Source organism: Podarcis bocagei (genome assembly GCF_964188305.1).
Source record: "Podarcis bocagei genome assembly, chromosome: 3".
NCBI lineage: Eukaryota > Metazoa > Chordata > Lepidosauria > Squamata > Lacertidae > Podarcis > Podarcis bocagei.
Genome location: NC_138127.1, coordinates 9,352,851 through 9,366,606, shown reverse-complemented (window position 1 = coordinate 9,366,606; position 13,756 = coordinate 9,352,851). Strand labels below are relative to the sequence as shown.

The window sequence follows — 13,756 nt, the reverse complement described above, 5'->3', positions numbered from 1 at the left end:
ACCACAGAAGCAATATATGGAAAAACACTGAACGCCCCACCCCGAGATGAAACCTTTGGGGCTAAAACCCTGTGAACATAAAACAATTAATTTAATCAGAAATATGGGCCTCTTGGGCAAGCAAGAGTTAATTGATCTGTCTAAGCAGAAAGAGACACCCACAAGAAGGCTGTACCTCTTTCTGACATATGTCGAATGGAGCAAAGTTATAATGTGCTAATCGAGCAATGACTCGGCCAGGATATAAATATGGTCAGTTTGGAAATGCATTTTACATTTTGGTTTGTTGCCAATGTCACTCTCTTAATAAACCTTGTCCCTTCTGGACCATGCAGCTGCCTTTGCAGGCTCTGTGTCTGGTTGTTTGTCTCTCTGAATGCTTCTTTCAATGAAGGTTGAACCCCAAAGGGACTTGGGTCAGCTACTACTTTCTCAAAGGGACACAGAGATTTCCCCCCCTCTCCTGGGAAGCCATGGCTTTAATATTTGAAATGGCCCCATGAAGTTTGGGTGCCTTGCATGCATGTTCATTATCAGGCAGCCCTGATCCAGCTAGATGGTAGCAGATGACCTTATGGTTCTATTGCTTCCAGTGGAACCTGTAGCCCAATTCTTTGTAGTCAGTGAGGATTATTCCCAGGTAAGAGTCTGTAAGCTTCCAGTGTTTAGGTGGATTGGGGCTACTGATTATAGTAGTGGGTGGCTAGCCTGCAGGCCTTATCTATCCTTCCCCCACAAAAAGATCTGCTGCAGCCCCAGTCATCATTTTTAATTTCTGCTAAAAATACTGATTCCTGGTGTAATACCATGATACCAAACAATTTTCTCAGTTTTCATTTTTTAAAAATAGAAATGCCATTTATGTTGTGAATTGCCCTGTGATCTTTGGATGGTATACAAATTTAAATAAATAAATAACATCAAGCACGTTTTAACTCAATTTAATAATGGATAAATGATTTGAAAGAGTGTAAAATAGCTGATGGGGGAAGCCATTAGGAAGTCAGCCTTAAGAACTGCAGTTCTCATCACATCCACTTTGGCATGTGGGCCTCTGGAGGGTGGACAACAGTTCCTTGACTGAAAAAAGCTAAGCTCCCTGGACTATAGCACTGTAACATGCACATGTGAATGCTCCTTCTGAGATGGCTTGCTGTCGTGAAAATTTTGCATCAGCTGCTGTCAGTTCAAATGCCGTATTTTTCATTGTAGACGCTAAGCGTTGAGAACTCAAGTGATGTGAGATTGAGGCTAGTTCCAAAGTGGCCCACGTGCATTCATCCTGATAATTCAATTCCATATGAAAGGGATGAGGAACCAGTGGTTCTCCAAACGTTCTCTATCAGCCTCAGCCAGCTAGGACAAATGTCAAGGATAACAGAAGTTGCAGTCCAACAATATCCAGAAGGTTATACATTCCCCATTCCAGCTGTACATTTTATGTGGTAGTACATCTCATTGAATGCAGTGGGACTTACTTGCAAGTAAACCTGCATAGGGCTTATCTGCATGTCTCCTAGCACATGATCCTAAATATTCAGTCCATATATTTGTTAGTATCCTCCATCATGTTAATTGACAGAGTAGTCTAACACGATCTGTTGTTGCCCATTCAAGCTCCAGAATTTAAGAGAAACAATGAAGGTTCTGAAAGCCCCAGGTAAATAGGATTGTCACTGTTTAATTCACAGGAGCAGTGAGTGGTAGCAGATTCCAAGATGTCGTCTACAGTGCCATTCTATCAAAGGAGGCACAAGCACTTTGACCAGTCCTATCGCAATATTCAGACGAGGTATTTGCTTCAGGAATATTCAGCAAGAAGGTAAGTGCCATACTTCTGGGTCTGGGTGAAGCCCAGGGTGGTGGGGCCAAAGCATGATAAATTCACTATCAACACAGGACAACCACTTGGGATTTAAACAGGCTACAACTTTATTGATTACAGGCGTTAAGCAGGTTTTGGCACAGGCATTGGATATGTATCCTGAATCAACCAACCCATCTGCTGGTTGATTAATCAGCAGGGTTAACCAAAGTTAAGGATCACCCTATGATGTACATCAAATCAGGGCATAAGTTGTACACGGTGGGTCTGATGGCTCAGTCCTAAGATGCGCATCTGAGCCAACAGATTTGATTTTATTTATTTTCCAACAACATGTATATATATATATACACACACACACACAAACAAATGCACACTCGCAAAACCAGATGACAGAGGAAAAGTAATACAGAGTTTTGCAATAAAATAATAATAGCAAACCAGTGTACCAAATGATAATCGTGCTTCACTGAACAGCAAATGGTTTTTAAAGTAGCCCTGCCATAACAAAGAATGAGAAGCTGGAGGGTTATGGGATCTGCCTCACTCTCCTGGTGTTGACTGGAAATATTGGTGTCATATTGGATATATGAGAAGCTTGACTTGTCCCTGTGCAAATAGTTAAGAGAGGTGAATGGAAAAGCTGTGACCTTCAGGTCATGCTGAAGAACCGGGAGAAGTATAATGATACATTTTTGCAGTGCACAGCCTCACCACAACAGTCCATATAGCTGTGTCTTGAGAAAAGTCCAAAACGGAGGCAGCTATGTTCACCCATTATTATATACATGTGCAAACAATGTGTTACATTGTAGTATATCCATTTTATTAGGAACAGCATGACTGTGATTCTGTGCATAGTTTTCTGGGAGCAAACTCTGCGAGTGTTTGCTTTTGACTGCTTAGGCTCAGCTTGTAAAACACCTTGAGTTTCAACCAAAGATTTTCAGCCAGCTAAAATGCAATATTTAGCTTTTAAAAAGAAATACAAATTTTTACCAGTTAAACTGATAGTAGGAAGTAGGAACCACATCAAAGAAACAGAGAGAAGTATCCAGCCTTTGTTGGATTATTTTCCTCCTTCTCCAACTTCCTCTAAGCTGTCACAAAAGCAATGTGAAAACCTCATTATCACTTTGTTCACTCGGTGGTGTTAGGCAGGTCCACTCAAGTTACTTTTTCCTCCAGCAGATGCCATCATTGTTCCTGTTCTGAAAAAAAGTCTCGGAGCTGCATTCATCTGTGCTTTCCCTTCATCATAGTACTGGAGCCTCTGTCTTAAGGCTTCTGTTAGCGAAGAGGAGCTTGTTAGGTTCTCAGTTCAAATTCTGTTACCTCTCTAGTCTGAAACAACCATGACCTTTTATTGCCATTTGGATAACTTCTCCCCCTCCATTTTAGCAACTGGGCAAAAGAAAATCTGAAACGTATTTCATTTATGCAAGTCAACCAATGACTAGTTTTTTGATTTCCCCAGAAAGACATGGAAATCTTAACACTGCGTTATCGTAAAAGTTGTTATCATTGCTTTGCATATAAGGGCTGCTTCCAGACAAGCTGCTTCTAGACATGCTGTTTCCTATTCTGCACCTGCCGATGTGGGAAGGACAACGTGTCGCTTGTGTGCCAGGAGACTTCATCATGTCTCCTCTGAAGAGGAGTTACACGAATCCCAGGCAATGAGGTAAAGCTTTCTTCAGCCAGGATATAAAAGTCAGGAAAGTGATGGTGGAAAAGACTAAGTGATTCATAGGAAGCTGTCTTATACCAGGCCAGACTATTCATCCATCTAGCCCAGTATTGTCTCTTCAGGTTCCTTTTAATTGCTGATGCCCAAGATTGAACCTTGGAGCTTCTATAAACAAAGCATGTCGCCTACCATGGAGCTATAGTCCCTCCCTTAATCACTACCCTATTGATTGGCTGAGCTGTCTAAGAATGGTGCAAATGCCATTGGCTAAGGTTCTCAGACCACCAATGGGAAACCTCAGGCCTGAAGGCCAGATGCAGGCCTCTCTGTCTGCCCCTTGGAGCTCTCTGTGGGCCACACCCCCTCTTCAGGCCACACCCCTCATGAGCTCTGCTTTGCACTCCCTTTGAGTATTTTGGCTTCATTGTGTCCAACTCTGTTAATGCTTTTTCTTTTCTTCCTTGGATGGATAGAGAAGGCTGCATGTGTGTGCTTGTGTAGAGACTAGCCTAATGTTCAAAGGTTTTGTTTTTTAAAATTTCATTGGTTGCTCTGCCAACTTTTGCTTATGGCCCAGAAAAAGTTTGCCTAGCCCTGCCACAGAGAGAGGCAGAGAAGCAGAAGGAAATAGGTAAAGGGGAGGAGAAGGAACCAGAGTCTGAGAAGGCAGGAGAAAGGGCAAGATAAGAGGGGAGTGTTGGAGGAGGAAAAATTTGATACAAATGAATAAGGAGGAAAAGGGCAAAAGTAGGAATATGAGAGGACCAGCAGGAAGGAGGAGGGGTATAGAAGAGAAATTTTAACATGGCCAAGAGCTGCAGTAGCAAGGAAGGGTGAAGTTCTCATTCTGATTTGAAATTCCAGTCCAGATCATTGACAGGGAGTTCCTAGTTTTCCTTTCAGTTTTCATATGTGTTGCCTTTGGGTCTCTGGCACCCAAGAATAGTGTTTTGTCAGGCACATCAGTAAATGTGGCTTTGGGGCATATTTATAATGGCCAACTACAGCATTCTTCCTACTTCCCCACTGAAGTCCTCAAACAGGAAAGGAAATCATTTCCTACGTTAAGAACTCTCAAAACCTCCTGAAACACCCATGAGGAGCAGTTTCGTTGGCAGAACTGTCAACATGACAAGATGCTTGTAGTGTCCTGGGCTCCTTATTAAGTTATTAGGCCTGGAATACTGAAGCATTGAGTGTCTCGTAAATCTCATAGCTGACATATGCCCGTACTGAAAATAGACTTTAAAAATTGGATTAAGTATGAATCTACACTGAAATGTGTGTGTGTGTGTGTGTGTGTGTGTGTGTGTGTGTGTGTGTGTGTGGAGTGTAAGCAACTGTGCTAAGTTCTTGCTAAAGGCCAAAACTATATGTTTGGGCAACTTACTCATAATATAGTTATCTTCCTCCCTTCCTATTTATCATCGGGGGAGCTTAAGGTGACATCTCAGTTTCAGCCGAGAGATGTACTCCTATAATAAATATGCTGACAGCCCTGTTCCTGTTTTGTGTGAGTGGCTGTACGGCCACTGACGTATTGCACAACAAATACTCCCCAGGGACATGGACATGGCATGTCATGAAAGGTAGAGTTATAGAGAGATCGCCGTCCCTCTTCCTTTCAGACAAGTTAAGGGTCCCCAAGTGACCTGTTGGCAGCCCCTTGACATCACAGCGGGTGGAATATGAATGCTGATCTCGGTTTAAATAATAAATCTAAATTTGAAGATGTAGTCTATTCTGCTGCAAGGGACTAAGGGTGGTTTCCAACTATGTGGCTACTCAGAACAGACCCAGTGAAATTAATGGATGTAAGTTAGGCAACTTCATTAATTTCAGTGGGTTTACTTAATTTCTAAGTCCAACGTTGGATACAGAATGTAAAAAACCCCAGTACATGATTGCATATTACACCTTTGCAGAATGGTTGCCATTATTGTGCTACTCTGCTGTGATCAGCTGTCATGATGCATTAGAATTGGAACGCTTTAGATCACACAGAGAGGCTGCGTCAGATAGGTACTTCCCACCTTCGAATCAGCAGCCCCAATGGAGAAGGGATGGAAGTACCTACCCATAGGATTTGACCTACCAATGCCATATTAACAAACTAGTTGTCTATTCTTGGGGCAACCACACCACAGGAGTCCGATCAGTGATTTTAAAAAAGATGAACAATGGGGAGAATAATCTTATGTTAGGGATGAGAGAGAACGCCACCCATGGTGGAAGCTGAGGGTGGGAGGAAAAGGCAATTTTTACCACAATGGTTCTGGTGTTATCTCATTTTCCATCCTTTTTCAGGTTCCCTCCTATTGGTTCTTATGGGAGGGAAATTCAGTACGCTTCCTGGATTAAAGATTAAGACCTCCTGCAGGACCATGGCTTTGCCCCCCCCCCTTAGGATGCATTTATTTTTTAAAAAAATGACCAAGGGAGATCGTGGTGTTGGATCTCCCATGGCACATCTACTTGGGTATATAAAACTATTCAGGCAGAAAAATAACAAAAGTCTAAGATGGGCTGCTCAAATCCCATTTTATTATCTCTCCAAGCACCCACCCTCAGCCCAGTTTCAACAGATGAATCTAAGAAGAGGTCTGCTGGACCATAGTCTCATGTAGTTCAGCACCCCATTTTCACAGTGGCCAACCAAATGAGGAGCTCATAAGCGGGACCTAAGAGAAACACAACTCTCCCCACTTGTGATCTGCATCGGCTGGTATTCAGAGGCCCTGCCCTGGCTTGCTTCAGATTCAGTTAAAGGGACTGAGGCTTGCTAGCAATGACCTCATTCTCTGTAACTGGGAAAAGTAACTGGGCTTTTTCAAGGCCTAAAGTAATGACATGAGTGTTTTTGACAGCTATTGGCTAAGGGTCAATGAAGGCCAAAGAAATAAAAGAGCACTTCTTTGTACAAAATCCATGGACTTATTTAAGAGACTTTTAGATCTCCTTTGAGGACCATGACCTCACAGGGGAACTCCGTAAAACAGCAATAAAGTCTGACAACAATACAATTACCAATAACAACCCACATTTAAAGTGCAATCCTACACAAGGCTACTAGGAAGGAAGTCCGATGGACTTCAGCAGGGCTTGATTATCTTTCAGCAGCGTTGCTAACTGCATTATCAACCTATCTTCTCCCCCCTCCACTTTCGGAAGCAGAACTAAGCAAAACAACATGTATGAGCAATTTGGCAGATACAATAGAAGTCACAGGGCACTCTGTGTCGTTCTTAAAAGCACTCCACTCATGTTTGAAGGCTGAAACACAGCTTGAAGGACATATTATTGGAGAACCATCCTTGGCAGTGCCCTCCTTGAAATCCTTTTTTTCACTCAACATTTGAAACTAGGGCAACTGAGGGCATGGTGGGGAAAGTATGAGAGTGGCCGCAGGTATATGCCCTAGATGCCCTCAGTATAATGTGTGAGCAAATCTCATGGGGCTGTACACTATACATGTGTTAAGTGACCTGTGTGATTGGGCACCCACCACCAAGGATCTGAGACAGAACCAGATTAAGACCTTCAGAGGCATTTCCAAGAGTTTGGTGCCGCCATATATATCTAATTCAAAATATAGGCACTAATAAACCGTAGAATAAAATTATATTTTTTGAAATGAAATGAAACCTACAGTAAGATGGAAAAAGATGTTTCTTTTTGTATACTTCCACTTGATTTAGATTTATTATTTTTATTATTGTGTGTGTGTGTGTGTGTGTGTGTGTGTGTGTATGTCTCTCTCTCTCTCTCTCTCTCTCTCTATATATATATATGCATGTATTTCCCCCCCATTTATTGTGGGAGCCTTTTTTGTGGAACCTGGTTCAACTGTGCCATATGGTCCATGGTAATCCCAGCAATGGAGCATTTCTGTGGTGCTTCCCACTTCCCTTTATGCCCTAAGCACGTGATTATTTTGCTTAATGGTTAATCCATCCTTGATCTGAGAGCTGGTGTAGTGCAATGGAAAGACTCAGGTTCAAATCCGTACTTAGCTCACTGGTTGCTCTTAAGCCAGCCCCCAACCCTGTGGTTGGGGTGTGTGTTTTACTGCAAGCGTACATGCTCTTCAAAGGAAAGGAGGGGTGCAAGTGTAATTGCAATACACGGTATATTAAATGTGAGTGGGTCATGCCACCATGACCCTGCTCTCTTGCCAGGACCCTTTCAACCATCGTAGGTTGTGTGGAAAGGTTCAGCTAAGCCCCACATAAAGAAATGTCTCAGTGACATTGGTGGAGCCACTCCAGCCCAGCACCAATTAAGGTCTAATTAGGTGAGCCACTCACAGCAAAGGAAGACGAGGAAGAAGAAGATGCTGGAATGCTTGTGCATCTGCCCCTCAAGATTCTTCTTGCATTATCATGGGAAGGGAAATAGTTCAGAGGACAGAATCTGCATCTCCTTAATGCCACTAATGAAACTCCATAGCCTTCATTTGCCTGCTGTAGAGTTTCAGTAACAACGTGAAGGCTTTGATGCTGGGTTATTCTCATGCCGTTTCCCCCCACCCCTCCTCTGGTCATGCAGGGTTCAGGAGCAAAAGTCTCAGCACTGGAGCGAACAGAGAAGGATCCGCTTTGTCCACAGCTTGTCCGCTTTGGAGGAGGAGATGCGCACGGCCAGGCTCCTTGCCAGAGAACAACTGGACAGAATTGCCATACAGAGGATGGTACTGTAAGAGGGTCTTTGTCCCTTCCTTAGTTTGTGGGCCTGCTCAAGCACCTTCCTTGCTAAGAGCCTCTGAACTGCCTAGTATTCCCCTTCTCCTGTTTATTTAATTTATTTCCCCTCTTGTGCTGCAGGTAGAAGAGAAGATGGCTTTGGAAAGGTATACCGTTGAAGAGAACATCAGCCGGGCCCCTGAAATTTTGGTGCGGCTTCGGTCTCACACAGTCTGGGAGAAGATGTCTGTCAGGCTTTACTTCACTGTCCAGGGATTTCCCACTCCTGTTGTACAATGGTAAGGCTTTGACCCCTTTCCAGGAATCTCAAAATGGCGTGAGGCTTTACTCATTTGGGAGCTTCGGCTCAGCTATTAAGTGTCACATACATAATGGCTATGTTAAAAATGCTTTGCAATCCTCAAAGACATGCTGGATGGGTGCTTGTTGACATTGCAGTTAAAGGAACCGAAGGCCCCGTCTTTGTACTGCAGACATACACACAGTAGCTATTTTGGAGCACAAAAGCTGTGGCACACTGGCCTAACGGCTTAGAAAAGAAGGAGGGAAACCGCTCTACAAGTTTAAAACTCCTGCTGATTTTAATGGAGCAGCATAGCAGCCCAGGACTACCATTATTGCTTTACAATAAGAGTTAAATGCTACAAAGTCACCTAAGAAAATGTGAATCAACTGGAATGACTGGCGTGAGAGGTGGGGCAGGGAGCAGTGAAGCAAGGCGATCATTGTAGTAATCTAAATGAGGGTGGGCAGACTTTAGGCTTGTGGAATCTTTTTTATTTTTAGGGGGGGTTTTATACTAAAACTCTTAAGGTCCACCAACTGGAACCTGGTGCAGAAGACATACACTTTGATTCAAATAATTCTGAGTTCAAGACATTTTCAAGTACCAGAGCTGGCTACACATCTGAAGCGCTCTCCCATTTCCACAGTAGAATTTGGGAACGGGGGAGTCATTGTGTTGCTGCCATTGTCAAGCAGTTGGAAGCTAGGAATCCTTGCCAATCCACTGCCAATATACCAGTAGATGCTGCTGTAGCTTCTCCCCCAGCCTTCTTCTAAACCTTCTGTAAGCTGCAAGTGAGTTGTCTAGGGTTCCCGCAAGAGAAGCACATCTTAATAAGAAGAAGTAACTATAAATCGCTCTCAGTGAGTCTGCCCATGCATGTTCACTGACAGTTCAGACATCACATGTGTGAAACAGCCTTCACAGATCAAACACTGTGGAATTTTCACATAATACAATCTTGGATCTCTTTTCATCTGAAGACGTTCATGTACTCAGCTCATAATCATCCAGTGATAAGTCAAAGAGTGAAGAGGCATTGGCAGCGTATCTACATGCCTAAATGTGCCTGTAGTCTAAGCTCCATTCTGTTGACTACAGAGAATGAGTGCCTTGATTTCTCTTTTGTAACCATCTCTTTCCTGGGAAACCTATTTTCTGTTTCATTATTTTAGTCATGACCTATTTGTGGCTTAATATTATGTTTATCTTCAACTTTATATGAAGTAATTAAGTCTGTGAGCAGTATTAGGGATATATAAGTAATGTATTTCCACTGTCTTTCACAGTAGCTAAAATGTTGCCTCCCCACTGTCCAGGGTTGCTATCCTGCCAGTTGATATGTATGTGAACGGTTCCATTTACCCCTTGCCACCTGTCATAGTAAGCTGCCTTACATTAAGACAATTGGTCTACCAGTATTGTCTATACTGACTTGTGGAAGCTCCAGGATTTCAGCAGAAATCTTCTCTATCAGCTCTTGGAGCTACTGGGGCTAAACCTGAGGCCTTACGTATGCAACACAGATGCTCTACTGATAAGTTACTGTCCTCCTCCTTTCCCTGCCATTCTAAAGACAGATTTGGTAAGGGCTGGTGATGGAGAAAGACAGATGCTAGCATAAAGCCAAACAGGGAGGCACACAGTTAGTCGTGCTCTTCCAGATGTTTCAGGGAGAAATAGGATGTCCTATTGCACCGTAGGGAAGCTTACTGCATGATGGCTGTAATTCCATGGTGCAATAATCACATGCAGTCTCCCATTAGCATGACTATTTGCTTAGGAAGTTCTCCTGTGCCTTTAATAACTGTGCAGAAGAAGGAATGATTGCAGGATAGCTTATAAAGTTTCTAGGGGAGCTGGACTTAGATTCTCTGTTATGCAGCCATTAAAGTGACAGAAGGCCTGTCCTCCTGTGTGCTCAGCCATCCCATCTGGATTGAGCAGTGAGCCTAACTAAATGAGATTATAGACATCTATGTTCGATACACATAGTTTGTACATTTCCCCTACACCATCCATTCTATATACAGGCAGAAGGACATTGAAACGGGGCAAACAGCTGGTGTTCTTACCGTTGTTTTGTCCTAAATGCCATCAAATTGCTCCTTGCTTACTGTTGCGATTTGTTTATTGGTGTGACCTGTCCTCTTTTCATGTGTTAGGTATAAAAATGAAGAACTGATTACTCCTGCAAGTGAGCCTGGGAAGTACACAATCGAAAGCAAATATGGGGTGCATGTCTTGGATATAAACCGGTAAGGATATCTTCTTCTTCTTTTTTGGGGACGTATGTTTATGTGAATAAAATACCTCTATAAATATAAAGTACTATGACTATGCCACAGCAACTATAGGGGGAGTCAGATGACCACCCCATGGATTCAGAAAACCTTGGCCACGTGTGTGATTGGTGCATGTGAAGGGACTGTACATGAGAAGAATCCTGATAGGGCTTGAATCCCCCATGTGGATGAGTTCTATGTGTGCAGATCTACATGTGCATTGGGCACCAAACATATGGCATACCTGTCAACTGCCCTGAGGGGGAAAAATTGACATTTTGTTTTCCCCCATGAGAGCATGGTGGCTATTTGCTCTTGCCCGATGTCAGGCCAATATCTCACTCCAAGAAAGCATGTTTTCCAGGTCCGTGATCTTGCATGGCACCCTAAAACATGTGTTTTAGGGTGCTGTGCCCAAAGAACTGCTTTTTCATGTCTGCAATCTCATGTGGTACCCAAAAACACGTGTTTTGGGGCAACATGACTGAAAAAGTGGTTTTTCTGGGTCCATAATCTTGTGCAGGTCATGTGACTCACATGGGATTTCAGACCCGGAAGACGGTGTTCTGGATTTGAGGTGCATCACTTGGGAGGGTCTGGCCACTATGATCATAGGGGAGAAAGAAGATCATCAGAACCTTCTAATATGTTACACAAACCATTGGTCCTCTTAGATCTCTTAGACTAAGAAGGGGGGGAGTCTATTGCATTGGTAGGCACTGTAAAGTTCACAGTCTAATTGGACCATGACTTACCTGTAGTTAGTTGTTTCAAGGAAATGTGGGCAAAATATTTTCTTGTGGGTATCTGTGAGCCCAGGTGGAGACTTGCTTCAGGCAGAGCCTTGTGAAGGAGGGAGATGAAAACAGGAATGGCTGTCTGAATGCTGTAGTAGATAGGTAGCCGTGTTGGTCTGCCATAGTCAAAATAAAAAAATTCCTTCCAGTAGCACCTTAAAGACCAACTAAGTTAGTTCTTGGTATGAGCTTTCGTGTGCATGCACACTTCTTCAGATACACTGAAACAGAAGTTGCCAGATCCTTCTATATAGTGAGAAGGTGGGGAGGGGTGTTACTCAGAAGGGTGGTGGGAATGGGAGATAGGCAGATAGCTGAGAGAGCCTCTTGACGACTCTTAACGACTGTAATAGGTCTTACAGGAAAAGGCAAGGGGTGGGAAGGTGAGAAATGGTTTAGTCATGTATAGTGAGATAAGAATCCAATGTCTTTGTTCAGCCCAGGTCTTTTCATGGTTTTAAGTTTGGTAATGAGTTGTAATTCAGCAGCTTCTCTTTCCAGTCTATTTCTGAAATTCCTTTGTAGTAAAACAGCTACTTTGAGATCTTGTATAGAATGTCCTGGGAGATTGAAGTGTTCTCCTACTGGTTTCTCTGTTCTGTGATTCTTGATGTCAGATTTATGTCCGTTTATTCTTTGGCGTAAGGTTTGGCCTGTTTGTCCAATATAGAGAGCTGAAGGACACTGTTGGCATTTGATGGCATACACAATGTTAGACGATGAGCAATTAAATAGTCCCGAGATGGTATGTGTGATGTTGTTGGGGCCAGTAATGGTGTTGTCCGGGTGTATGTGGCAGCAAAGTTGGTATCTGGGTTTATTGCAGGCTCTGGTGCCAGTGTCTGTGTTAAGTCTGGTTGTAGTATTATTGTGGGTTAGGAGTTGTTTAAGATTGGGTGGCTGTCTGTAGGCAATGAAAGGTCTTCCTCCCAGAGCTTGAGAAAGAGAACTGTCATTGTCCAGGAGAGGTTGTAGATCTCTGATGATGTCTGAATGCTGTAGCACAACTTTTGGAAGTATTGACCCAGGCTGGTGGCAACACCATTTGGACTCCAGAGCAAAACAAGCTGCAAAATAACCAGATAAATGTGTGGCTCTTACGTTGCTTGCCCCTGATCTAATGGAAATTGATGAAACAAATCCTCGATTTTACCAAGTGCAGGGAAAAACCTGCTGTAAACAGACAACACAAATGATTGTTTGGCCAGTCAGATAATTACAAATCGATCAGGCTGCTGTCTTTGGCGGTCAGCAGCAAATGCTGGCTGGAGTTTAAGTAGCCATAAGCCAATTTAAGGAAAGAGAATGCTAAAGAAGCTGGAGAAAAAAAGCTAAAATTGACTTTTATAATCATGGGAAATGCAAGCAAAGGCTAATGCTTCATTGTCTCATATCCACTTTCCATAGGAAGGATTGGGGGGGGGGTGTTATTTTTTTCTCCTAGAAATTATGCAGAAACCTGTCTAATAGCAGCTTGGAATCTGCCTGATTTAATGTTTGTATCTTTTTCTAGAACGGGTGATGGTCTTCTGTCCTTTTCCATTCAGGGAGATGATCTCCCCCTCTCCCCAGTATCTTTCCATGTTATCATTTATTCTGACTTCTTAGGAGTCTTGGGGTCAAATTGTAGATGTGATGGCATTTATGTCTTTAAGCTCTTGTGTGGTGGGAGCAGTAGCCAGCCTGGGTCTGTGATATGGGGAGAGAAGGCTTTCACCCTTTGATTCCAAGTTGGACCAAGGAGTAAAGCCCCCTTCTCATACCATAGTTCCAGTCTGGATATTTCCTCTCTCCATGCCAGTGGTTTATAAGCAAAGGCTAAAGGCGTGAATCCCATCACACTTAGTTTGCACCTGGAAAGGACAACAATCCCTGGAAAAGCCAGTGAATGAAGTCTAGATGCATTTGGCTGAAAGGGTCTTCTTCCAAGTGTCTCTATATTTGTGTGAATGAAGGTGTGCCTCAGGGAATTTGGACATGTCTTGAGATTGGATGTTTTTGGTGCCTATGCTTGTTTGCTTGGATGAAGAAGAGATCGAGGGGCAGAGAGTGGATGCATTTGGTGGTGCTAATGGAAAAGATGCTGCGTTAATGAATCGCTGAGAAACTTGCTGAATATATATATATATATTCAGGTGTGATCATTACTAATTAGCTGGGATAAATTAAT

At 43.1% G+C, this 13,756-nt stretch overlaps 1 protein-coding gene across 1 annotated transcript in view; it reads left to right on the top strand.

Annotated features, from left to right (window-relative positions):
- Positions 1-13,756, top strand: part of MYOM2 (myomesin 2) — a 91,948-nt gene that overhangs the window by 9,723 nt on the left and 68,469 nt on the right. Inside the window, exons 2-6 of the mRNA XM_081189292.1 lie at positions 1,692-1,822; positions 3,366-3,509; positions 8,064-8,205; positions 8,339-8,496; positions 10,670-10,762. Of these exons, the coding sequence (XP_081045418.1) occupies positions 1,719-1,822; positions 3,366-3,509; positions 8,064-8,205; positions 8,339-8,496; positions 10,670-10,762 (641 nt within the window). The 5' untranslated portion in view covers positions 1,692-1,718. The remainder of the gene's footprint in view (positions 1-1,691; positions 1,823-3,365; positions 3,510-8,063; positions 8,206-8,338; positions 8,497-10,669; positions 10,763-13,756) is intronic.